General features: G+C 35.0%; 1 protein-coding gene across 1 annotated transcript in view; it reads left to right on the plus strand.

Moving 5' to 3' along the window:
• The window catches only part of LOC126053863 (suppressor of lurcher protein 1), an 83,182-nt gene that overhangs the window by 46,648 nt on the left and 8,706 nt on the right, over window positions 1–27,828 (plus strand). The window contains exons 3-7 of the mRNA XM_049837174.2: window positions 3,197–3,269; window positions 7,106–7,286; window positions 25,914–26,143; window positions 27,139–27,295; window positions 27,746–27,805. Coding sequence (XP_049693131.2) covers window positions 3,197–3,269; window positions 7,106–7,286; window positions 25,914–26,143; window positions 27,139–27,295; window positions 27,746–27,805 — 701 coding nt within the window. The remainder of the gene's footprint in view (window positions 1–3,196; window positions 3,270–7,105; window positions 7,287–25,913; window positions 26,144–27,138; window positions 27,296–27,745; window positions 27,806–27,828) is intronic.

The following is a 27,828-nucleotide window of genomic DNA, read 5'->3' on the forward strand; positions in this document are numbered from 1 at the left end:
TGGTGTGATTTAACGCTTTGATAAAACGATAGTAAATAAATCATTTGCATCGTAATGCGTAAAAACCTTGAATGAAAATGAAAAGTAGGTCTAATTTAAGCATGCTTAAAAATTTTTAATCATGTTTTTTTTTTATTTAAAATGGTGCGTGACCAGTCTACGTTCGAAATCGCAAGGAACAACAAATACTATATAAAACGTCAATAAACACAGAAATGCTTTAAGCCACACACTTTGTAAAGAAACCCATTTTCATACCATTATACATCCCAAACTTTTTTCCTTAATAAAAGTACTAGGGTACTTTGCCCACAAACCCAAGCTTTCAGGTCTTGTAATCCAAGTTGATTGATGGATAAGCCTTCAATCCAAGTAATTGATAGAAGTACAATCCATAGAACTAGGTTCTGAGTAAAACGTCAATCATTTTCCTTGAAGCTCTAGAGAGGCAATGGTCGCTTCGTACGGTCAAAGTTTTGAGCGCTATGGCATATAGGTAGGTGAAGTATGTACAGTCAACTTCAGGTCAGTGGTAACAGGTTTATAGGAAAATCGTACTTATTACTATTGACTTAAGGTGCATGACAGTTACCACTGATGTGCAGTCTACTGTACATAGTTTTGACGTGGTGAACCAAGCGACGTTACATTTACCTAAAGAAGGTATGACAAGTGTTGAGAAATTAAGAAGTCGTATAACGTTGGCTAAGTACTCAAAAAAATTCACTAATCATCAGGTTAACAGTCGATATGACAAGAAAGAATGTTACTTGTGTGATGATGGCAGATAGAAAAGTATGGAAGGACAAAACATACTGCGTTTACCCCAAGTAAAATTGGGATCAACGCATGGGGGTCTTATGATATTTTTGTTAATGAATAAATTGAGCCACTATCTTATTTATTCCTGGTATCAAGAGTAACAGAATCCTAGGTTTTCGTATGTATTTTTTTCATAATTTGATAACTCAACCTTTTTAAATAACAGCTCAAAAATACACGTCAAACCTTTTTAAAAATAAACACCGTACCGATTTAACCTACGTGCCTTATAATTTAATTTCATACGTACATCATTACGACAGCCCGTGGTTTTCCTTCAGTAAATATTAGATTACACAGCTTTTCGCTTACATTTGCTTTACGAATCAAGGCTTGAGTTCAGGACCCCGTTTTTACGGTTACTTCCACGAATTACAAAAAAAAAAAACAGGTTTAAATTACATTTTTTCTTACGTACAAATCTTTCGGAATAAATGTGTTTTATCTTAGCTCTATGGAGGCGTAAAATTGATATTACTTTTATTATATCTCTCGGCTGTTTTTGGTACTGTAATGAATTTAATAAATATCATATTCGTTGAAAATAATATTAGTAGGCACAAATGGCAACTGATTTTCTTTGTTGTCAACGTCAATTTTTATACCTACAAAGCTTTTTTTCTTTCCATACAAATTGTCGATAACGTTTTTGCTTAGAGTAGCATTTAGGAAAACGCCCTTTCAGCACTATTGACCGTGAATATGCAACAGAGGTTCGGCTACACTAGGGAGCTCTATGGTCCTTCTCATTGTCCTATGGTTAGCTTTGACACCCATTGTGGGCAGCCACTGCACGCTACTCACACTATTAGTCGACACGTGTTACATAGGCTGTTACTGGACATCACTAGTTAAAGAGTGATATGAGTATATTGGTTACTTAGTTAACTATATTTTTGTCGTACATTTTTTGAAGCATGTTATTTACTTGTTGATTTAGTGAAAGGAGATTCAAAATCAAGGCAGTGTTCTTAACATTCTTTATTTAAATTACTGATATTATCAACCATGATTTAAGATTGGGCGTATCTACCTTGGGTAAAGCTATTTCACAAAAAATTCGTGGCTAAAACAAAAAAGGTCAACGCGGCTAAAATAGGTATGAATACTAGATGCCTCGAGGTATCCTTGGACTTCGAGATTTCTCAAAAGAATCGTTCCAATGCAGATCGAGGCGATAAGCAACGCATTTCAAATGAAGCTCTTCGTATGCCTTTAGATGCGTTCGGAATTTCAGTCCCCAGGTTAGAAACGTACGCAGAAAATGTGAATGAAGTGTGAACGCTTACACAAGCCTTGTGGAGAAATACGTTTTCGAATCCAAGGGGTCCTTTTGTTTTGAAGTACCCTTGGACGCTTGGGTGCGTATGTCAACTTGTTTAGAAGGATTTTCGTGTTAACATCCGTATAAATTCGATTATTGTGTAAGGAGTTTGCTGATGTGTCGAATTGGAATGTTTCTGTCTGTTGTATTGGCTACAGAGCGTATTTCTTTTGTTTGGGAAAATATTTGAAAATTCTTGTTTCTTGCGAAACAATTTTGCCAATCTTGCTGATATTTTAACAGGGAAGAAAATATCGATACAAATTATAATTCTTCAGCATTTATATGGTTGATTTTATAGACATCCGAATTGAGAACCTGTTTCTTTTTTGGGAAGTTGATAAAAAATTGACATCAGTACATAATCCTACTTATTAGCCAAAACCAATTTACGAATTGCTCAATCTACCCATGAAGAATTTCTTTAGTTACCTTTGGTACGGTATTGTGAACGTGTTCCTTCAAATTCAAATTCCTTCCCTTGTAACATCAAACAGGTTTATGTTTGCATATTGTTAGGCTTTCTACACCAGTTACCAATTAGTATACCAATTTAAACCACAATAGAGGTAGCGTCAAAGGTGAGGCTCACTTTACGGTCTACAATATGCCTTGTGTCTATCTTTATACTGTCAATAGATACATGTGTGTTTAAATACGTCTTGTTGTCTGATAGTTTGAAAAATGAGCCCCTATTTTTTTTTTTTGACAAAGAATTTAGTTGGTGTATGTGAACATATAGGTATTATTAAGGGTCGATTCGAAAAAAACTTTATCAATTTTTACTGACCAAGATTAAAAGAAATGACGGAATAAACTGCTTGTATGACGCTAATTACAAAACAATAGAAAATCAATTGCGTCTCGCGTATATCCGCGCTCCGACATACAAGTGGTTAAACTGCGAGACCATTTACTCAGACACACAATTCTGCCCCTAGACAGCAAATGCAGTCACAGTAACCCCCGTAGACGCCTACTCAAAAAAATACCCAAACAAACAATCTTGATACTTGATCCTTTTTCTAAACCGAGTATTTTATATTTCAGACGTCAACGGGGCTTATCCTGCTCCTCCACTTATCTCTTAACACAGTCGACGAAGGCCACGCCATAAATCCAAGTAAGTATAAAAGTACTCTGACTTTGTTACCTTATTATCATTTTGTTTACTGAAACCGTAATTTGTAACTTTTGTGGCATAATAAAGGGGATTTTCGCATCTTTGAATGTCATAAAGCTTAATATCGGGACCTAAATGTCCGGGTATAGGATTATGGTCGGCTTTGATATTTTTATTTGATTTCATGTAGCTGAAAGGTTGACTAATGGCTCATTAGAGTTATGATGATGGAAAATTTGATATACTTAGAATATGTAAAAGTTGCTCTTCAAGTTTTCTTTTTAGCTAATGTAATGAGATTATTATCGGAGTTTCTAAAAGTTTCTCCTTATTTCGCATTAAAATTATTAATAGCTAAAAAATCATGTTCTGGAAATATAATAATCACCTTAAGGCATGGAAGATTAAGATCTTAATATAGTTCTTACAAATATATATTGAAATGATACCGAATACAGATTGAAATATTTAATCATGGATTTGTTACCAAGATAGGTAAAGAATAGGTATAGAGTTCACAAAAGGTAGTAACCTATATCTGTATCGCTTTCCTTATAGAAAGCAGATTATACGAACAGTCTTACTAAGGTATGCAGTCCAGTCAATCGAATCTCTGAATTTATTAGTAGATAGGTATATGATCCTACCTTAAATAAAATTATCTGCATGTTTTCAATAAGTTACTAATCCAAAGCATTGACAAATTATTATGGATGTTGCACACAAGTTTTGGAGCGAAATCGGTTATTTGTCAATTTACCAACTTCTGCTCTGACGCGGCAATCTGCCAGCCAACAAAGTTTCGGTGATTGACACTAAGTACCTAGTATTAATATCTGTTTTGCTGGCCAACTGCTAAAACAGCACTATTTCCAAATTCTGACATAGTTTGTAGTTGGTGTGTAATTAAATTGCTTTATGATTATGATTGAAAGTTTCGTTGAAACTACAAGGATAGTTGAGACATTATCAATGTTAAAATGAAAGCAAAGATTATGAGGAAAAATAAGTCTTACCCTACTGATAAAATGTTGCATATTGTGATTGTTTGATATGACTTCTCCAAAACATGTAAGGTCTTCAAATAATCATGTTTTCTTTTCACGGTGATGAACATAAAAAAATCAAAACATACAATCATTATACGGAGTTCCCAGCTTCGCAAAAAAATATACCTAATAAGATGTATTCCCCAACATTTCTCGCGGCAACATTTTGCCACACAATTTGGCATCTAAGATCCGTATTTATTCGACGGTTTGTATACTGAACCCCGGAGCGACCAAAGGCGGTAACGAACTGGATTTACGTTTATCGATTTTCTATTGAAACTCATACAAGACTTTTCTATTGGCGAAAGCAATTTCATAGACATTCACACTGTATGTAAGTACCGACCTTGAACTTATCAATGTCAATAATAAAATTGTGTCTATAATTTTAACATCAGTCAATAAATTGAAATTCGTATTTCTCCGAACGATTTAACGAAGCAATTTTGCTGTCAAGTTAAAGAGACAATATTGAACATTAAGAAGACATCAAAACACTAGGTAAACTCACATTATGAAAATAGCTTTTATAATTAATGTCATGGCAGACAGGAAATTCTATTCGTCATATAAAGAAAAGAGTACAATGAGTTCTCCTGAAAGTAAAGATACAAAGCTCAATAAATCCAAAAGACAAGATTTTACTGATTGAAGCTCACATCAAAGAACATAATATATCTTAGTAAAAATCAACGTTCATTATTTCAAACTGCTCCTTCAATAAATTTTGTGATGTCAAACAAGATTTTACGATCCAATTTTGTCTGGATTATACTCTCATCAATGTGAACTCTTTTATTGCTGACATAAAAGTCCCGAGGAGGAACCTTTCAATATGATGTATCATATTATGGCATGAATTATAGAAAAGTCGAATCTATCGTTACGGTCAGATTTATCCACCTATTTCTGGACCCTGTTCTTTAACGATGCGTGGGAAAAGGTTAAACTTGGAGCCATATCTATTTCAGATTTCCTTGTCCTTTTAATATAACCTTTGGTCCTATTTAGTGTTTAGCAACAGTGAAACTATTTTCAATCAAATGATTTACGCTTCAAGCCTCATTTATTAGGTACAAATATAAACACAGACTGTTTATCCCATTAATTAAATTCAGGCTACATTCAGAAACATGATTGGTATTGACACGTAGGTAGTATATAATTATGATTTCAGCTTCGTAAACACAATAAAGTTGAAATGCAAATCAAATACACTCGCAAATTACTCAATCCAAAACACAATTTATTAAAATACATAGTTATCTACAATCTACATAAATACATCTAGTTTGTTATATCTCATTTGTATATTTATACCTACTTGTAGTACAATTATACTGGTTTTATAAAAACACTGTGGTTCTAATGTAAGTGAAAGGATATTAACATCGGAAAATATTTAGGTCACCTAATTTTGTTAGGTCTCTACATAGTGGATAAACAAAAGCATGAATAAAGTATCGATGTGTTGAACCTTGCTTGAATAAAGTGTGTTGGTGAAACTAGATGAAAATCTGATACCTTTACCTTAAGTGTACTTGAGATAGCGATTCTCTTATGACACCGCGCACCGCTGCCGGAGGGCGGTGACGACAACCAAGTTCAAACCGCTTGAACGCTTGGTGAAAGGTTTGAGCAGATTTCATAGATATCGGCTTTATCACCTATCACAGTAATAGGTGGTGCCGTTTGTGAATCAATTGAATGTCATAGATGATGCAGCTAAACACATATGTATAAGTATTTGTATCTAGTAATATATTATGGACCTAAGGACCAAGTAAGTTTAACGATTTTACAAATACTTAATAACCATGAAGTAAGGTTTAATTTATCATGAACAATATTTAAATGAAAAGTCAAATGTCCATAATTACTATTTATATTCATAACAGCATTGTTAATAGGTACGCATGTTTAGCACACGGCAACAAATATAGGCGAAACAATATCAACGGATATGCTAAAATTATTATCCTCATGCGTCTATTGATTTCAATGGATTTCCATTGAATCGTATTTAGATTTAATGGTATTTACTATTCGCTGTTGGTTTAATTAATGATTTACATTATGTACATCATATTAGGAACAGTAAACACGGTAGTTATCGTTAGTAATGTATTATGTATATTAAGGTAAGCTCTCCACAACCTTTTAACTAAAAATACTCGGTGAAAAAACAACGACGAAAAAATCTCGAACACCGGATCATGCGATATAATATTCAGAATTATCATTTGCTCACAGACTATTATGCTAGGTAGGGCGACGGAGCACAAACAAAATGTTTTCCCCAAAAATTATACCGCAAATAAAATTTCGTGTAACGCAAGTTTATCTTCTATTTTACTCAAAATAACGTCTTGAATATCTCATTTGACACCGTTGAAGATTACGGTGAAGTCGTAAGTCGGCGCCAGAGAATTTTTACATAAAATATTCATCATTGCTAAAGCCCCGAATCGCGTGCCATGTTCGTCACCTCTTTTTCTGACGGTTTATTTGTTCCCTCTGTTTCATTAAGCATTGTCGTTATAGCTTTTATTATATCGTTGAAAGGTAATTATGCTGTACAATGAGGGCTTTTGTGTTTTTTGTTATTTTTTTCGCGACGTGCCACATGTTTAGGACAATGGATTCATATTTTTGGGTTATGTGTTTTCTCTTTAAATTCGCCTTTTTTGTTGGTCCCAACAAATTGGGGTTTATATTTGATTATGCTGCTTAACTAAATATACAGTTGAGAGTAGTGATAATATTCATGATTCAATTTATCAGGTTGTTCATGTATCCGCTACACGTCCACGTACGGCAAGGAGCGCGGCACGTTCAGCAGCCCCGACTACCCGCGCGCCTACCCGCCGCGCATCGACTGTCTGCTCTACACCTTCGTGGCCGCGCCGCACGAGATCGTCGAGCTCGTCTTCACTGACTTCGATATCTATAAAGGGCATTTAGAGTAAGTTGAATTATTTATGATATAACTACTCAAAGATTTTCATGGCTGAACGTAAAAGGCAACTGAAAGAAGGTGGGTTGTAGGCAACAATAGTATGACAATTCAGGGATTATCAGCATTCTTCTTTAAGAAGAAAGGGAATACTGAATGACAGGATACTGCATGAAAGGTAAAACTGATTTTTTTGCATACAGAATGTGATATTGATAACATAACACATTATGTAAGCTATCGAATATCAGAACCTGTCCTTTCTATCCTAGTGTGCAAAATAGAATAAAACAAACTTAAAACATACAGAATTATAAAAAGATAACGCAACCATAACTTCAAACATAAAAACTATCAATGCAGATAGGTACCAAAACGCATAACTTGATACGTTTATACGACAGCCACGGTTTTTGGTTCCACCAATAAAAGACTAAAATTCATATCAACGAATCAATTGTTCAAATTGCTTTAAAGTCCGTAACAGTCACACATTTCCATCGAACGTAACAACAATGTTTTGCACACAATATTTCGCTTCAATTTGCGGATAAATGAACGTTGAATTTAAAATTTTCCATTTCGTGGTAATCTAAAGCCAGTATTAGGGCTGGCTACCGAAACCAATTTGTGGGTAGACTTAGGAGAGACCAGTATAAAGTGGAATCCAGATCTGCGAAGTGCTTACGATAATGGAGTCCATTTTATTCGGTCATTGTATTCAGAAACAGAACAATTTTGATGACTTCCAGCAACTATACAGACATTGAAATAACTACCAACTTTGCAATAATACGTTTGGGTACTACGTACACATTCTAATTCAAAACTTTTGTTAGAGCAAACATACCAACACAAACATTATTTTAATGAACAAAATTTTCTTCTTATATAACGGAAATATATTAATTTGCTTTTTCGTATATCATTCATAATTTTAGAAACTGAAATACTTCGTAAATTATTTTCATGTCAGCACCTATATCATCAACATATATCATTATTCAGAATAAATACACACAAGAATGTAACATTCGCTCCATTCCTTCCAAGTCATGCGTTTAATGTACTCTACACACGCATTTCATTTCAGATCATCATGGAAATTGCCTTCCTCATTAACCAAATGAAAAGGGCGCAAACGTACGATATTACTGCTTTTAACCTTAACTTGACAATAACCAGCCAGCGAGTCTAAACGAGGTTTCAGACGATCGCTTTTCTTTATCTATTCGATCTTTTTGGCATACACCTGATGTGAGTACACGGGTTTATTCCAGCTTATTCCATACCTGTTCGAACCGGTTCTGGTGATTTAAAGGGCCCTAAGAGCTGCATCAACCATTTGCACATAGGCAAAAGGGCAGCTCAGAAAGAAACGTATTAAGCGTGGACTTGCCTTTTCTGCAAGTCTGAAATTGCCTTAAAGGAATGTAAGGACGCATTTACATTTTCGTCACATTTGTAGCAATAAAGTTGCCGATGTAAACGTTTGAAGACAGCAGTTTGGGAGCGCAATAATACTCATTTAAGTGTAAGGAATCCCTGAATACGCGACTTTCAAATTATACGACCGAGTTTATTATTGTTCGTGTTTTTACATCGCTCTCTGTTCAAGATAAACAGATGTGTAAAATAAAGTACTGAATACTATTTTCTGCACACAACTTCGTCTGTATTACTTTGGGTTAATACCAAAATAACGAAGTTTACTTCATTATATTGATCATATGGTACACTGTATTCTAAACTAAAAATACGCTTTCTAACTTTACATAAATCGCGTATATCAAAGTGATATTCAGTATTAAATACTGTGTATAGCCAATCTTAAATCTATGCCAGTTCAACCCTACAAATCTAATTCTAAAATGTACGAGCAATACAAGTGTTGAGCATTAATAAACGAACAGCTAATCTCTTATCCCAAACACGAAGTTCTGTTCGGTAAATAAAAATGGCAACAAATTTCCATTTCCTTAAATGAATTCTGAATCCAACTTCTAATTCCGATAATGAACCAATATCTAAGAGCAAGGCAATCAATGTAATTGCGAAGAGATAAATGGAGGATGAAAAAATCCTACGGTTAAATGACCCTGATGGCGTTATTTTAATCTCATCCCACAATAGATACATTGGGAACAAAAAATATCCCCTCGAAATTGCTCTATTCACTCCGTATCCTGAACCAATTACGACGAAATTAATGTTCCCTACATACAGCGTTGGATGAGTTTTTACTAGCGATTCTCGTCTATAACTCGTTTAAAGTACCTATATTTCTCCCGTTTAATTCATAAAGTTTATGATAATATTTTTTACTTCATGGCGTTTTTGCGAATTGTGCATTTTTTTATGAACGCTGTCAAAACTTTTGTAAGTAGTTTGACTTTTCTTTTTATAATCTCTTCAAGGATATTACACTCAATATTTTACCTATTCGGTATTTGATATGGCATAAGTAGTAATAGTATAAGTATAAGTTTGATCCTGTATACCTCATTTTTATGATTTTATATTGGCATATTAAGATAATCAGGAGTATCATAAACTCTGCCAGATTACAGTGGTACTGAAATTTCTTTTGTTTGGTCATCGTTTGTCTCCGTCTCTATAGCACTATTGTTGGCTATAAATATTACGCTCTCACGTGGAAGTAAGTGGAAATTGTTCAATGTGTTGGAGACAAGAAGATATTTTTCGGCTAAAGTATGGTATTTTAACAGATTCTCACACAGCGCTGTTTGTTATGAGGTTGCTTTTAAAGTTAATTAGTTTAAAATAAAATCATTGGTCGAGTTTTGGAAGAATTCAAAAGGCAAGCTAACAAACATTTTTACAGGGTATTCAAAAATATTTAGGGCGATTTGGTTAATCATTCCTTACTAATTGCTTACGCTGATTTAACTATTCAAAACTTTAATCATCATTCTAAGTCGCGAATTCTGTTTTATATCTCAGCAATTACCATAATATACTGATGTAAAAACAAAACTTGTTACTAACTATGCCAAAATGAGCTTTATGTACTAGTCGTCAAAACTAAGCGAAAACTAAAAAGCCAACACCAAAGCAAAATTGTTTCGCGTTCTCACGAAGTCTGCCGTATTTTTTGCAAAAACTTTTTACTTTAATAAACTATCGGTGCTTCTGTCCCGGTTAGTTTCTTTTACTAAGAAAAAAAAGTATTTTCACAAGTTTTTCTGTCATCAGTTAAAAGATTTAGCTTTCTTTTGTTTTATTCGTCCCCAATAATGTATTGGGCGGATGAATCGCGCAGCAATAATTGTTACTTTTAGACTTTTCATATTCATCTTCGGATAAATCAATATTGAACTGGTTACATTATAGTAGAAAAGTCTTATGTCTATCTATATTTATCATTCTGGTTTTCTACAAATACATTAGATTACAATATTTCTGTCGAGAATAGATTTGCAGAATGTCAATACGTTATTACGATATTTCAAACCTCAAAGCGGCAGCTTTTAGAGCTTTACACTTCGGAAGCAAAATATATACGGGGTTGTACATTCATACATATTTCTCAAAAGATGGATTCACGGTTAGATCGGGCCGTTTTCAGCCCTGCTTAAGCGAATAATACCGGGATTGCCAAATCCAACCTTCTTTCTTTTTGAATAATTTTGACGAATTCGCTTAGGACCGTGCCATTACGGATTTAAATTGCTTTCATCTGTAGAATGTTATCTTTTGGAACATTATTCCTGACCAATTTCTTTCTCAAGCTTTCCATTAGCTATAAGGGTCTATGATATAATTTTGGCCACTTTTCCTCGTTTCATTAGGAGGATGTTTTGGAGGCCTCAGATATGGGACTTGTACTAGTGATGTGGTCTTAACTGGTATAGGCAAGTTTAACTACAGTCTGTATGAGGCCCGAGGGAGCGGACTAGTCGTAATTCCTAATTGAATTACTGTGGAAGTACGTTGTAGTGCAAGTAATAATGTTTTATTAGATTATTAATACAGACAGGATAAGTATGTTTGGCGTCACTTTCATAGCACGTACATAAATCGTAGATATCTGACCCACTTTCGTCACCTTTAATAATAAACACCGAGTCTGTTTTGCGAGGTAAGAAGAAGTATGATGGAAAACTTCAACTCTGTCATGCTAAAAAGTCGGAACAAAATACACAAATATAGTAAAATTAAAAATGCACTGGTATTTCCCTTAATGTATTTCAAGACAGAGATTCTTCGAAAATAATAAAATTGCAAATGATCGCTTCGAGTTCTGAGAAAGCAGTGAAATAACTTCTGTATAAGTTTTTTATTCGATATACTACTATTAAAAATATATGGTTGCAAAACTTACTATCTTATGTATGTACATAAGTTGCTGCTTATTTAAGTATTACTAAGTACGTACATATGAGCTGTGCAAATAGATTCTTACTACAACTCGATTCCAAATCGATTGGGTATTTTAGGGCACTTCCCACGGGAATATTGCAAGACATTTTTCATATCTAATTTTTGGTCCTTTCTTATGAGCATTGGGACCAAACACCTCGTAACATCATTTACGTAAATATCGGTATATTTTTTTGCTTTGCCCTCAAATTTGAATATGTGTGACACAGATCTAAAGCGTATATACTTTACTACTGAAATGGGTCATAGTTTATCACCTGGTTTCAGGTTATTGTAATATAACACTACCTATAAATGTTGGTATATTTATCGATCACAAAAGATGCTAAATTATTGATACAAGCTTTTAGATACGACTTAAGAGAATTTTGTTGGGAAAAAAAATGTGTAAAACTTCTAAAATTATGACAAGATTATTTTGATTTGGAAAAAAAAAAACGGATCTTGGTAATCCGTATTTAAAACGACACTCAGCTTACAACACATCATACTCACCCCATGACCGTAACATTTTACTTAAGACACAAGACTAAATTATTCCGTGAATACATTATCACATCAAAGTGCGCGACTGTGCGTTCATAGATCACGTGACGTCGGCGACGCGACTGTCGTTACGTCGTACGACCTAATCGCGCGGAACTAACAAACGACGCGAGCGACACGACATTGTGTAGAATAGGTACGCTTGCCGCTTTTGTGCGCTCGCCTTTACGATGCTCTTTGATATATCGATGTGTGAGTTGTACGAGTGAATTTATTAGGTGGAGGCAGCACAGTAAATTGGTGATTACTTCGAATTTAGTTTTCGGTGGATAATTTGAATGTAAGGTAATTTGGTGAGCGTTTGAATGTGGGGGTGAAGCTGCGTTTGTTACATGATTTGGTGAGGGTTTCGTCAGGCGTAGTAATATGGTGTTTTAATGACAGATTGGATTATGTTTAGCTGAGGATTCGAGCTTATATCAAGTTGGTTTTACAGTCTTGTTGATCACGATAAACTTATTATTCTCATCACGAGGAAAGCAAAACATTCGTCTATGTAAAATCTTATCCTACTGTAACAATAAGGAATTCCGTTCCACAACAAATTCAAAAGAGCCATCAAGCAACAAAAACAATATAGGTAACGATATCCGATCCCCCGTACAAAATGTAACACCAATGAACGATCTATAAACAGGTAAAACAAAAACCGCGTTTGAAAAGCCGAAGCCACATAGCGCTAGCCGTCAAAAGCCTGCTCCATAAAGCGAAAGTGCAAACCCATTCTGCTGTCAGTCGCGAGTCCTGTTTTACATCGCACGTTTATTTTTTTTCCGAAGGTATTGTTTTGTGCCGTTCAATAGTTGGAAAAAAAGTATCGCGGTGATAGGTGATTGAATTGGCTCAATAAAAGACTTACAAAAAGGTATTGTTTTTGAAGGATACTAGGGAGGGGTAAATTCAGCAACTAATCCATTTCAATGACAAATATATACTGGTCTAGGTGTCCTAGTAAGTGAAGGACCAACTTCTCAAAAGCCTGCTCCATAAAGCGAAAGTGCAAACCCATTCTGCTGTCAGTCGCGAGTCCTGTTTTACATCGCACGTTATTTTTTTTTCCGGAGGTATTGTTTTGTGCCGTTTAATAGTTCGAGAAGCATCGCGGTGATAGGTGATTGAATTGGCTTAGTAAAAGAAGAAGAGGTAATATTATGTACTATAAGATACTTGGAGGCTTAAATTCAGCAGTTGATCCATTTTGTTTTAAATTCGTTGCCTACTTATGATATCTCTGGGATAATATTTCTGTTATATGGGTACCTGAAAAATAATACATAGTTTACTATAACACTATTAGCTTATACAGACCATTGCTTTTCACGTAAATGAAACTCAATGTGGCGTAATGTCAAAATATTGGTTATTATTTATGCAACTCACGATTCCCTGAACCCTATTGTACCATGTTGTTGGTATTGTAAAGTTCAGTAGGAATTTCAGCAGCTATACCAACAACAAACCTGCTGACTTATGAATGCATACAAAGCACGTTTGCGCAGTAACTGCGCTAAACACCCGATTTAGCGCTTTAAACCTACTCCTTACAAGTTCTATATAGTTCTCCTTGCTACGACATAGGATCTGCGTGTTTATGTTCTGTAATTTCCGCTAGCGCTCTCACGGCTTCCCTCGCAGGCATCCATTACCCTATTTCTTTCCTTTCAAAATTGTCCATTACATCCTCTAAAAGTTCGAGCCAAAAGTTATCACTAACCCCACACAAGCAAGCCAATCTCACATTATACAAATTCAAAACTTCACGCGAACACATTTCAGTGCCAATTTGGACTTTAAAAGAAGCTTTTCCTAATGCTATAACATCGGGAAACGGCTTTTATCTAGTCGGAAAGGAAAATAAAAGACAACACGTTACGGCCCAGGGAGCGAGCGAAACCCTGGTCAAAGTCCGTATTCCGAACAATAATTTCGTAGTTTAAAAACGATGTACGAAACGAGAGCGTGTTTTGTTTTTCATTTCGCTTTTATTCCGGGTTTTGTTGAATAATAAATGAATAATTAAAGCGTGAATGGAATAAGTTTTTTGTGGTTTTAACGCGATCCTGTAATATTCGAGTCTTTATGTGCTTGTTCAGGTGTAGCTTTTTATGTGGGAGTAAAATGTGTTCTCTTACATTGTACATTGTAGGTACAGCTTGCGTAAATGTGAAACAGGGCATTTTGTATTCAACAAGAAGTTTGATAAAGAGATGAGATGTGGAGTGGGGAAACTGGAGTATTTCCACCGGCGCATATTGCACGACTTATCTGGCTGTATGCCCGTGACTCAAGTCAATATCAGACTCGGGAAAGTGAAATATATTTTCTTTTGTTTGTTTTTTATATTGCTATAAATTTTCACAAAGGAATTTATCCTCCCGATTTTATTTATTTTTTATTATATTCTTTTAAAAAACTTTCTTTGAGTGTAGAGTAACAATCATGCATACTAATTTTGGCTCATGATATATAATAATTTTATTTGGTCATACCTAGTTTTTACTCGCAATTAAAAAGCATGTCTGCTAAGTTCCACATATTATCTAAAAGTTGGAAAAATAGCCCTTCACGTATATCTCTGAAATTACCAAAATTCGTTTGTATTTACAAAACACGTCAACCTAATCTTCAAAATAATTACCTTAACAAATATATGTAGGTAATTACCACGACACGAAATCCCGCCATCATTATCCGCCCAATATATTTAATATCACATTCTTTTCATCAAAAACCCCGCGTGTGCAGTCAACGTGAATAATTTGTAAGCGATACACGTTATCCGTCACGCGAACATCATCTATCATCGTCAGTAACAGAATACACCTGCGGCTGTAATTTGACTAACATACCGTCATATTTCACGACACGATTGTGTAACGCATGGAGTAAGGAATGATGAGCAGAGATTCCAAAATGAAGGTAGGTCAGACGCCTTCTTCTAGGTCAAATTCGTACGGTGGACTTGACCAAAACTATTAGTTACGGGTGAGGCGTTCGGGTTCTTTAAGACATCTGATGATTTTTGGTGGTTGGGTTCAAAGTAGGCATTTAATGACGAAAATTGTAACGTTCCCCGTTCCGCGCTCGCCCCCATTTTGACTCGCTACTTTCTTAGGCGCTTTCCGTTATGACATCTCTGATAGTCATTTTCTTCTCCATGTGTAAACGGGATGAATTAAAGTTGGCGTATGTAGGTAGGTACCTAATGTGGTACGTCTGAATAGTTTGTGTACCTAATGTTGGCATAGTTTTGTTAAGGTAATGGTATTGTTCTAATCTGATTTATTATGAAGGTTTGCTATGAATTTTAGTTGAGATTGCCGTTTGAAATTGACGTGAATGGTGTTAGTTAATGACTTGTGCATTATATATGTATACTTAAGTACAAGCAAATGCTTGGATGAATCATGAATTAGGCTTGGACTTAGTCGCATTTTGCCTACAAAATTTACAAAAAATGTACTTACGAAACGTAAAATCATGCCATTTAACCACGTTTCCAATTTTCTTTATAATTTTCTCTGTTCCTTTGTTTTTATTTCTCTTCTAATATCACGTTTAAACAAAACAAATACCCATTCACTGATCTGTTACTTTTAACTGCTAATAAGGAAGCTATTTAGGTTTACCATTAAGTTTTATTTTTGTTGGTTTAACGGTTTTTAAATAGATATTCGCAGTCGCTCCGCTCGCTAAGTGCACATTAATTCGATTTCTTGCTTTTTTCTTTTTTCTTTCTCAATATCATCTGCACTAATGAGTATTTATCTTAAAGAGATAAAAAAGCTCATTTGGGTATTTTTGTTTAAAATCCTGAGATGGTAATGATTATGGTTATCGTCTTTATGTGATGATGACTTCAGTTCTTTGCTGTACTTAATAAGTTTGGATAATTAATATACCTTGGGGTGGTTTTCTACTGATAGTTAAGACAGATGGTTACCAATATTGCAGTTTTATGTTCACCACCAGTTTGCAATTGGCTCACCACTCCTCACTATCAGAACCTGGTACCCACATTTATTTCCCGTATTATCTTTACAATGTACAACATCCGTCGCTTTACAGATCTCCAAATAGGTGTTCCCAGTTTCGATACATAGCCGTTGCAACAAATTATAGACGGAATGCAGCGGGCATTGAGATCCTCTTACTTTTATTGTTTTGTTCATCTCTACAAATGTTGGCAATACTATAAAAGATACCTTTTTTATCTGCACTTAATTTTGTGCAATATTGGCCCGAATACCGCTGTTGTAAGCGAAGTGGTATTAGTGATATTGCTTCTATTAATTTTTAGATTAGTTAATTAAATTCAGTAACCACGTTTTTAAGCACAGATACAAAAAAGTAAACACGAAACATGTTTGTGCACTATTATAATAATGTCCTGCGCAGTTTGCTGAGAGAATAGCCGCCCTGGCCGATCGGTTTGAATGCTATAGTAATAAGTATGTATGTTCAATAAGTACTTACCTAAAATAATAATCCCACCAAAAACATTAAATGTAAAAAAAGCCAATCCTCTACGCAATTCCTCCACCGTAAAAAGTTTTGAGATCGCATAGAAGCCAAGTCCTGTTCAACTTTATTTGTAATAATAAATCAATATTTTGTGACCATATCAATAGTTTCGTTCACTTTACAATAATATTGACTTGGCCATGAGCACAATAAACTACAAATATAATACAGCATATCTTGGAGAGGTGAAAGTCAATCATGAAGTTTAATATCACAGAATTAAATACTTTTAGTTTTTTCAATTGTTACTAAATGACAGACAGTCAGTATCATCCAAAATCATGAACTGCACTATGGCGCATGTTTGGTCCATGGTGATCTCAAATTCCAATCAGTCCAATCGTAAAATCATGTCCATATAGAATGTATCAATTCAATGGTATTTACACATTATTTCAGGGAGCGACTATTAACTTGTGCTCATGGCCAAGACAATATTATTGTAATGTGAACAAAACTATTGATATAGTCACAAAATATTGATTTATTATTACAAATAAAGTTGAACAGGACTTGGCTTCTATGCGATCTCAAAACTTTTTACGGTGGAGGAATTGCGTAGAGGATTGGCTTTTTTTACATTTAATGTTTTTGGTGGGATCTAATTTATTTTTTGTAGGTCTCCTTCTACTCTAAGTATATAACAAATTAAATTAACTTACATGCAACTAACTAAATATGTAGACCTAAACTAGCAGGTAAACAACATTTTTTTTTAAATAAATTAAACAATTTCGAAATTGTCGAATTTTTTAATCGAATATCTTTTAGAATAAAAGAGATTTATTTCAGAGGTAGATGGCGCTATCACATGAAATTGTTTTTTTTTTAACTAAAAACCGTAGCGCGATTTAGACCAGGACAACGCCATCTATCGAGCGAGCATGCAGTATTTATCGCACTGCATTAATATGAAAGATTTTATCATTATTCATTTTATTGTAACCTAGCTTTTTTATTCATATGTATTTATATTTATTACATAATAACAATATACCACACTACGTAACAATAAAACAAATAGTAACATTTTGTACATAAATAAATAACAAAGTTATCAATGCAGTCAAAATTCATACACAATGTTCTTGAAAAACCGCAAATATAAATTTGTTTCCTATTTTTTTATTAAGTTTTAAGGTTTTTATAATTTTCCCTTTATATGTAGCTAATAACCTATCTTGATGCCAAATTTGAAGGTTCTAAGTTTGCTAGAAGTACCTTAGACTTTTGATGATCGGTCAGTGAGTGAGTCAGTGACAAAATGGTGTAACTTTGATCGCTCATAACTCGTAAACTATTTATTCAAATTTCTTGTAATGTTGGGACTGAGCTTGTTCTGATACTTACTCTTGGTCATCGAAAACCTAAACTCCTAGCTTTGTTCACATGGAAGATACAGGGGGCTGAAATAGCCGCGAAACGCTTCGAGAAAAGATGGTACGGCCGTGCCCGCTTTGCTCGAGTCTTGGCTGGGGCACTGCCGTGCCCTCAGATATCTTCAACAAAAGGTCGAAACATGTTTAACTGAAAACCCTTTCCTTTATTACATCCCACAGTTCCTGAAATCACAATTGTATAGAAATTTTGTATTGTACCTACAAAAGTACAAATACAACCTTCTCTTACACGTGAATTTGATTAAGGTCCAGGAATCAAAACACAAAACCTTTCTGTAGTATCGTATCTAATATTTATAAATACGAAAGTGAGTTTATTTGTTGGTTAAAACTTCTGAACCGTTATCAATTAAAATTGGTGTGAACGTGCCACGCCACTTGAAAAGTTGTGGGATTTTTAGGAAAGCACGTGTAATTTTTTACGAGGAGTATACATGGCAAACATTGTATATACTGTCAAATAAGATATTTTTACTTGTGGTAGTTTCTATTTATGTATGCCGATCTGATTTAATCTGATATTAGAAACTACATTTCCAAAACCATTTCAATACACGTCCTAAGAAATTTGACCCTTCAAAAACGTTTGTCTTTACAAGCCCGTTTTCATGGAAGACTAAGGTAGTTCTGAACCTGTAATAAGTTACTTTAAGTCCCATATAATAACGGCAAATATTACAACTACCGGGTTTATTTTGATCAATTTTTATATGGAAAAGGTCAATGAAACTTTATATATTTCTTTTGCCTGATAGAGTAGCATGCTCAAGTTACATACTTTGTGTTTGTTCAGCCATCCAGATTTAATTCACAAAATAAACAAAAAATAACGTCTTCCAAATAAACTTACCTACCTATTATTAGATTCGTAGAAGGCTCTTATGTAACAGTCTCGACAATGGACCCACAGATCTGATAATTGCGTAGGTACACAACGAGAAACTTTTTATCTCCCTTAGAACTCTTAGAGAATTTCCAGAAAGAAAATAACTAAGGAAATTGTGGTTGGGACCGAGAAGTAGGTAAATAGGCAGCTTGAGCCAAGTGGACCAATTAAGGAATAAGTAATTTTTTATGGGATTTGTACTTAGTGGGATAGTATTTTTATCTTGTGAATTATCCAGGCGTACATCCCAGCGCATTCGTCTTGCTGATTAGAAAAAATGGGGATGTTTCATTTTGAAAAACAATGTTATTTCTTAAGTATAAAAATTTACAATATTATTTGGTTTTCAATAAACTGTAACTCATAGAGCAAGCGCAAGGGGTTTGTATTTTCTGAGCTGGTAGGTACTATCCGATTGCTGGGCAAAGGCCTTTCCAATATCAGTCCGTTAATAGATCATAATAAATTAATTTTCGACCACCATTGTAACCTGATGTAATCAATCACTCATCCAGTCATTTTATACATGTAGTATTGTTAGTTATACAAGATCTTCCAACACTAAAGATTTATCCATAATCGTGAGCAGGCTGTCAATCCGTAATGTTCGTAGTTTCTTGTGCTTTCAACTATTCTTGTCACTTCGAACTTCACAAATACTCAGAAACTGACGAAAGAAAATCAATAACATGGTTTATATTAGGAAACTTTCTTCAGAAGCCATAAATAGCTGTATCTACGGGAACTAGATCCGTCTTCGACTGTTCGAAGTGATGTTTTATTATTAAACGGCAGTTGTTTCTATATCAGTGATTATACATATTTTATGACTGTAAGAGCCGATCGTTAATCTCTATGCCATGTGTGTACTGAAGGATAAGTTTTGTATGAGAGGACACATAATGGAAGCAAATGAAACCTTTTAACGACGATACTACAGGCAGATAAACACACACACAAGCAAATGAAATTAATAAAACCCCGTCATTGGTCCTCCTTGGCATTATTTGACAAATGACAGTAGCATAACCCAAAACAGATAAATCTTAACCCAAAAAACTTTTTAACAAAAAATTAAACCGACTTCCCAAAACACTAAAAAGCAAAAAAACAAACTATTTTTAGGTGCATCGGCCTAGAATTCGGTGTCTAATGGATGTTACTAAGTTAATTTTGCCACCGACTTCTAGGCCGATGCACCTAAAAATAGTTTTTTTTTTTGCTTTTTAGTGTTTTGGGAAGTCGGTTTAATTTTTTTGTTAAAAAGTTTTTTATTTAAAGCTTTTCAGTGATACGTATAGTTGTCACTATCCATACAAGTGGGAAGTTCTCATCAATACAAAGAATATAAGTCCAAATACGAGGTATTTTACATATTTAGTTGTCGAGTTCCCTCGACTTTCTCTGGTCTCCATCATCAGGTCAGCTTCAAACCTTCACTGTTGCAAAGGTCTTGTCAATACAAATAATTTAAGCCCAAACACGAGGTAGTTTACATATTCAGTTGTCGAGTTCCCTCGACCCTCTCTGGTTTCCATCATCAGATCAGCTCCAAATCTTCACTGTTGAATAGTGCTTTTAGGCGTACACCTGAGTATCAAGTTTTTACCCTATATATGCCTACAACTTTCGAAGGTTGCCCTCGATTTGTCAGGGTTTCCATCATCAGATCCTGACCTGATGACTATGGGACCAACTGGCAGCTATTCCGAGTCGAACAAAAAAAGAATCACGTAAATCGGTCCATAAACCTCGGAGTAATCAATGTACATACATAGAAAAAAAAAAAAACATACCGGCCAAATTGATAACCTCCTCCTTTTTGGGAAGTCGGTTAAAAATCACAACTTCATGAACATAACATCCACCCACCTCTCAATTAACGAGGAAGCAATGTATGAAACATGAACACATATACGTAGTAATTCGAACCCCAATTACTTACAACCCCGATATACTGCAGTATAGAAGGTGAATATCCGTATAGGAGCTCCGGCTATCGATATGACATACGATCTCGTAAAGTACCTACGTAACTGCAAGTGAACAAGACGGCAACCCGTGTTTGCCTTCATAAAATCCCGTATCTGGTTGTGACCGAAGTTATGCTTTGCTGTATTCACGTGTACGCGTACCACGGAGGAACGAAAGATAGCGGAGATGCTATGAAGAATCTAGGCCAGACGCCTTCTAGTAGGTCAAGAAACGTACTGTAGTCGGTTGCGAGAACTAACTTGCCGTTCGCTTTCTTCGGTCTTGATTGATTGTATTTAAAAAATAATAAGCGTTTTTTTTTTAAATTCGTACGAGGGCGAAGCTAGTAACATTTTGGCGCGCTGGTTTCTTTGGTTATAACATCTTTTTTTATGGGAAATCATCAAATGACCCCTTAGCAGCGTGAGGGAGTGTCAGACTCTTATTGACTAAAACCCATCATGTACTTTATTAAGGTAGCTGGGCAGCAGTAACTCTTTCGAACCATCCCACAGCCCAGGTTATGTCATCTCCGCTAGTCATTTTGTTCTCATCTCTCTCATGACACATACCTACATGCAAACATGTGTTTTGTACAACAATGAACGCGTCCTATTGGACAATGAGGTTTTGTGAGCTGGACTACAAATCATTGTGCTTGAACATTCGGGCGTAGAAGTAATAATTTGCAAGACTTGAGTAATGTACTCGTATCCTGTATAATCTGTCTTTTCCCGTGTTCTTGTGTTTAATCATAAGAACATTATAAACTGTGGCCAAGTAGAGTATAAGTAATGGCATAAAATACAAGAAGGAAAATAAGAATGGAATACTTTTGGTCTATTTCGGGTGTTAAGTATTTCAAACAAACGAAGCTTACATTTTATAAAAAGATACTTATATTGGACAAAAAATCTGAAAGCACGAATTGATACAATTTCGAAAATCAAATTTCAGCAATAATCCCGATTTAACCTTGACCTCTAAAAGATTGATAGAAAAGTTTCACAGTCGGATGTCGCATGAAGAATTTATAGGCCTGGAGTCGTCTCTGGGAGGTTGGTACTAGGGCTTCCAATCCCGCAATACCGAGATCTCGGTATTCCGGTATCCCGCATCATTTTTTAGTCCCGAGCGCTGCGGGATTACGTGTGCGGGATCCCGCTCGATTTGCGGGACTGTAAAGCAACATGCGCACGACCATTCACGACCCTTTTTACTATTGTACTTGATTGTATTTTTATATTTGATCTCAGTAATTGAAGTGTAATTTGATTGATCTCATTTAACGTTCATTAAAGTGAAATTACGTTGATTTAATTTGATTAATTTAATGTTTTATTTGCCTCACATAATATTTTTCATAATTATATGCGGGATCCCGCCAATACCGGGATCGAGCATGGGGTGCGGGATTGGAAGCCCTAGTTGGTACTATGAATTATTTAGAAAAGGGAACACGAACAATAAGCATTGTATCTTTTATGAAGCAATGACATAAAATAATGGCGACACTGCATAATGTGCTGAATAGAACAGTTGTGCATATGAATTCTCATACAATGCTTGAACAACGGGTTCAATGCCAGAAAATGGTTGTGTTGAATGCTACAGCCATGTCAGGCTGTTGGCAATACATTTGTGGGACAGCGAAAATGAATAATAAATGTGTTAATACTGTGTTCCGTGTGGACTATAAATAAGTGCTCGTTCATCGTGAGTGTGTTGATTGATATAACATATTTTGAAAATATTTTGTAATGTATTCTATAATCGAATCCTTACTGTCGTATATTACAAATGCGAAAGAACTACCTTATATACATATATTAATCCCTTCTACGTCGGATTGCAGATATACGCGATACTGAATTGATTTTCTATTGTTTTATAATTAGCGGTACACAAGTGCTATACACAAGCAGTTAATCTTATTTTAATTTAATGACTTAGTAGGTACATACTTATCTTCAGAACTTACTTACTTTTATCTTATGGCATAGGTTCCGTTTGAGATAAAATATAATTATAATATTTGCTTGATATTTTATTTTAATAATAACAAAAATGATAATTGCTGCATATGCTCTGAGTAATAACGAGGTAACATTTAAAAATATTGAGATACTTAATTAAGGAACCGGAGTATATAGCCAAAATAAAATTGTGGCTTGACACATTTATCTTCTGTAGATTCCATTTCGCATCGATGCCTCGAATTCTCTTGGGATGAAACTTTTCATTACCGTAACCGCATGTTAATGAAGGTTTTATCAATTTGTTAATTAATTGGGTTATCGGGGAGTTTCGTTCTTATTTTATACGTGACAATGTTTAATTTTCGAAATGTTTTCGCGACACATTCTGCATAATTAAGACTTGAGAGATGAGGATATTATTCTTGAGGTACGTGATACGTTTATGCTGTGGCTTTTTAGAAATTTAGACATATGAAAATAAATTTTCATTTATGTAATTATATTTTTCCAACATTTTGATAACGGTGTAATTAATAGCTAAGCTAGCTATAAGGTGCGTTAGCATGTTCAATTTTTTTTTTGGAGTTTGGTAACCCTACATAACATAAAAAATGTTGTTCTCGAAAAAACTGCTTTCCACTCTGATAAATAAGATTCAATTTCCTTTGCGTACCTCGAGCCTTCATAAATATTTACTAAATATCTCCGTTCATGATATCCGAATTTTCTTTCAAACCTCCTTTTAATTTTCCCATTTTATATCTTGCAGGGTATTAGGATATAATCTGGAGGAAAATGATTGCGTTTCCGCTCTCTCACCCTCGTTAGAAAGTAGATGTCAAGGTTGGATAAAGAAATCCTTAAAACAACATAAAACTCGGTGATATTGTCTTCATTTTTCTTTTTATATGTGTTTAGGTTTTTTTCTTATTTATTTCACTAGTAGGTAATACAGTCACAAGACGGAACTGGCGCCTATCGCCATATGATAATCTTTACTTAAGTAATAATGGTATAAATTGACCTTTAAGTTATACTCGATCAAGGCATATTTTTTTTAGTGAATAGCAAGCCTACGCTCAACGCCTACTTAACTTAGCCTAATGATAGTTATTTTTTGACCGGGAGATTGTAAAGATAGCCACTAGCAAAATAATCAATCAAGTTAACGAACAAAAGGGATTTTTAGGGGGATATAGCTTCGTTTACGTCTATTTTATTATTAAACGGTTTTATTTAGCTCACCCAGTTTGTTTTATTATTTATTCATTCTTTTTTCTTGGGTCAAATTTAGTAATTCAAATTTCACCCTCTTCCTGTCAACCAATTAATCTGAAATTTTGTATACACCTTTAATTCCGATGACAATACAATATAGTAATATCAATAACATTGTAAATCCAATATGGCCGCCGGCACAAAATGGCGGATAACGTAGATTTTATCAATCCCATCAATATGGGTATCAAATGAAAGGGCTCAACAAGCAGAATACAATATACTATAAAAAATTGAAATCCAAGATGGCGGTCGCTACAAAATGGCGGATAACGTAGGTTTTATCAATCCCATCAATATGGGTATCAAATGAAAGTTCTCAACCAGTAGAATACAATGTACTATATAAAATTAAAATCCAAGATGGCGGCCTCTACAAAATGGCGGATAACTTAGGTTTTATAAATCCCATCAACATGGGTATCAAATGAAAGGTCTCAACAAGTAGAATACAATTTACTATGCAAAATTGAAATCTAAGATGGCCGCCGCTACCAAATAGCTGATAACAATTTTTTATCAATCCCACCAATATGGGTATCAAATGAAAGGGCTTCACAAGTAGAAAACTGTCAGTAACTCCAGCGGGGCCCAACAGGGCCAAGGCCTGCCTGGGCTGCGAGATTGTTCGAAAGAGTTACCACGGCCCTGGTACATTAAAGGCCTACGACGGAACAAAACGGTTCTTAGTCAAGAGTCTGGCACTCCCTCACCGCTGCTGACCCACAGCAGGAGAGGTCATGTGATGATTTTTGGGGTCGTTAAAAAAAAAGTATCTGGAAGGGCTATGTATTGAGGAATTAGATTGTAATAAATTGTCAGGTAACAGACCGTGTAATAATGATGCACTAAATGAATTAGATAGAATGAGGAATATTCGGTAGGCATTTTCATTAAATACTAAAAACTAGAAAATAAAAAATCGGTAAAAAAACTTTTAAGTTAAACGGTTTTATCTTATGTGCACTGAAAACTAGAAAATAAAAAAATAGTTACTTACCTGTCAACCTACGTAGGTGGTCCCGGTCATATTAGACTAAAATAAAAACGTGGGGCCCCTGTGAAATCCTACCTATGGCAAAGCATATCTTTATACTTTGGTAGATCATGAGCTACGGCTGATTATTGATTGTCAAAATCTCCAGTTACGATTATAGTAAGTCGATGCAATCCACACCTATTATACCTCTAGAAGAGAGTACTACAGCAATAGTTAATGGGCCCCACGTTTTTATTTTAGGCTAATATGACCGGGACCACCTACGTAGGTTGACAGGTAAGTAACTATTTTTTTATTTTCTAGTTTTCAGTGCACATAAGATAAAACCGTTTAACTTAAAAGTTTTTTTACCGATTTTTTTTAAAGTATCTTTTGAACTTTCTGTTGTCTCATTGATATTTTTACCTCATAAAAACGGTGCACTTATGTGTGTTCACGTTATTTCTAGCCTGTTATTATAAGCGAGGACTTTTAATTGGTTCTCTGTCGTCTATGACTTATTTCTATTGTTTTGCTTATATACAGTTTTTTGTGTTCTATAGTGAATTAAATGAATCATAAAAACTCTACAAAACAATAATGCCATTCGATATATTATTATAAACTACAGTATACACTATTTAACACACCACTTTCTCCCACCAGATGCATTCGGGGCGACTACTTAAAAGTCTACTCGGAAGGGGGTGTTCACGGCCCCGGGCCCCCCGGGGTCAACGAGTACTCGGCCTGGTCCCGGGTCCTCTGCGGCAGTCGGGCTGATGCACCCCCAGCTTTATACTCCCATGGGCCCCTGCTGGTGCTGGAACTACATACAGGACCTACGGCAACAAATGCTACAGGTTTCGTTGGGAATTACAGGTTTATTGATAGAAGTAAGTAGTACCTATCTGCTGCGATATTATTTTTTTATAAATACGTATAGTTCTAAAACATCTCTTATACGAGACCATTTATAATTAAGGGCTAAATTAATTAATCATGTAATAGCAGTACTTATATTTCAAGCAACAATTTCCCATAAAATTGAAGTTGAATATTCAGACTGAACTTGTTTCTCTAACTGTTCATAAAATGAGATCCAAATTCAGTACTAACATTTCATGAAAGCAAACATAAACGAAGTCACAAAACACTCCAGTCAATAATAAATCATCTAATTTAAACACTTAAAACTTTACGCGTTGCCATAGAGCAAAAATATACGTTATTAAACATCTCATTTTATTCCGAACTTCGTTTATTCGCACCATAAAGTTTTTACTCTGTGATCATTAATTCTTATTACAGTCAGTTTCGTCCTTGGCTACCCATCTGTCTGATCAGATCAGACTCTGGCCTGGTTACCTTAAATATATCAATTAATTTTGTCAGACACAATAGCTGGAGCGATGTTGGTATTACGAAAATTAATGAAAGAAGATTCAAAGGGTTTATGTATTTTATATAAAATATCTGAAGCTTCATTGTTGTAGCTTTTAAAATGATGCCATTAATCAAAACATTCTTTTAACGGTATTTAATTGACATACGAAATTCGCGAATGAATTCATGCAGTAATGCTATGGGCATACGAGCATAGCTGAACTAGCCCTATGCATTCCATCATTGGCATTATGTTAATGTTAGTTTCTAAGAGCACCTAAACATCTATCTACACAACTACCCGCCATCCAAAATAATATCCACAAAGAAGAAGTTTATATCACACTTAAGCAAATACAAATAAAATTGACTCCATAAAGACACGTACAAAGAATTTAACAGCAAAACACGAAACAAACAAACATTTCACTCACGTAACAGATAGACTTCCATTCATCGATTTCTAAAGTTTTCCAATTTATAAAACTTGTATCTCGTTTCCTAGGAAATTTCGAGACAGACGGTGTACAAGTGGCTGAGACGTGGTGTGATTACGTGTTTCATTCTCAAGCAAACAGACCCGCGCATGGAAGGTTGTATAGTCCTCGATACCCGTCAAGTTATCCTAGCAATGTGAGATGTACTTATCACTTTAGCGCGAGGTGAGTAGTTGAAAGATATGAGAAGAATATTGGCGTGTGTGTCGTGTGAACATTTGTTGGGGTAAGGTAATTTAAGTTTTTTGGCGTGCAAAGTAAGGTGCAATTTTGTGCAGTAATAATGATGATCTAAACCTTAATAGACAGTTGATAGTAACATATGACTTTCCTTAACTTTTTCGATTTTACCTGTACTAGAGTTAATATTATAAAGAGGTAAAATTTGTAAGTTTGTATGTAGGTTGTAATCTTTGGAACTGTTGCTGGTCGGGTTTCCAAAATTATTTCACTGATAGCTACAATGTTCTCGAGTGCCATAGGCTATATTTTATCTCGGTACGGACAGCACTTCCCACGGAACGCAGGTGAAACCGCGGGAAAACGGCTATATATTATAATTGAATTCTTTTCACCAGATTAATAATGCGTAACACAAAATTCTTCCTGTTTTAGGCAAAACGAGCGGATCAAGTTAGTTTTCGAAGAGTCATTCCTTCAAAAAGGCGACGAGAGGTATTAAGAAGTTCGCTTGAGTA

Source organism: Helicoverpa armigera, chromosome 14 (assembly GCF_030705265.1).
Source record: "Helicoverpa armigera isolate CAAS_96S chromosome 14, ASM3070526v1, whole genome shotgun sequence".
Lineage (NCBI taxonomy): Eukaryota > Metazoa > Arthropoda > Insecta > Lepidoptera > Noctuidae > Helicoverpa > Helicoverpa armigera.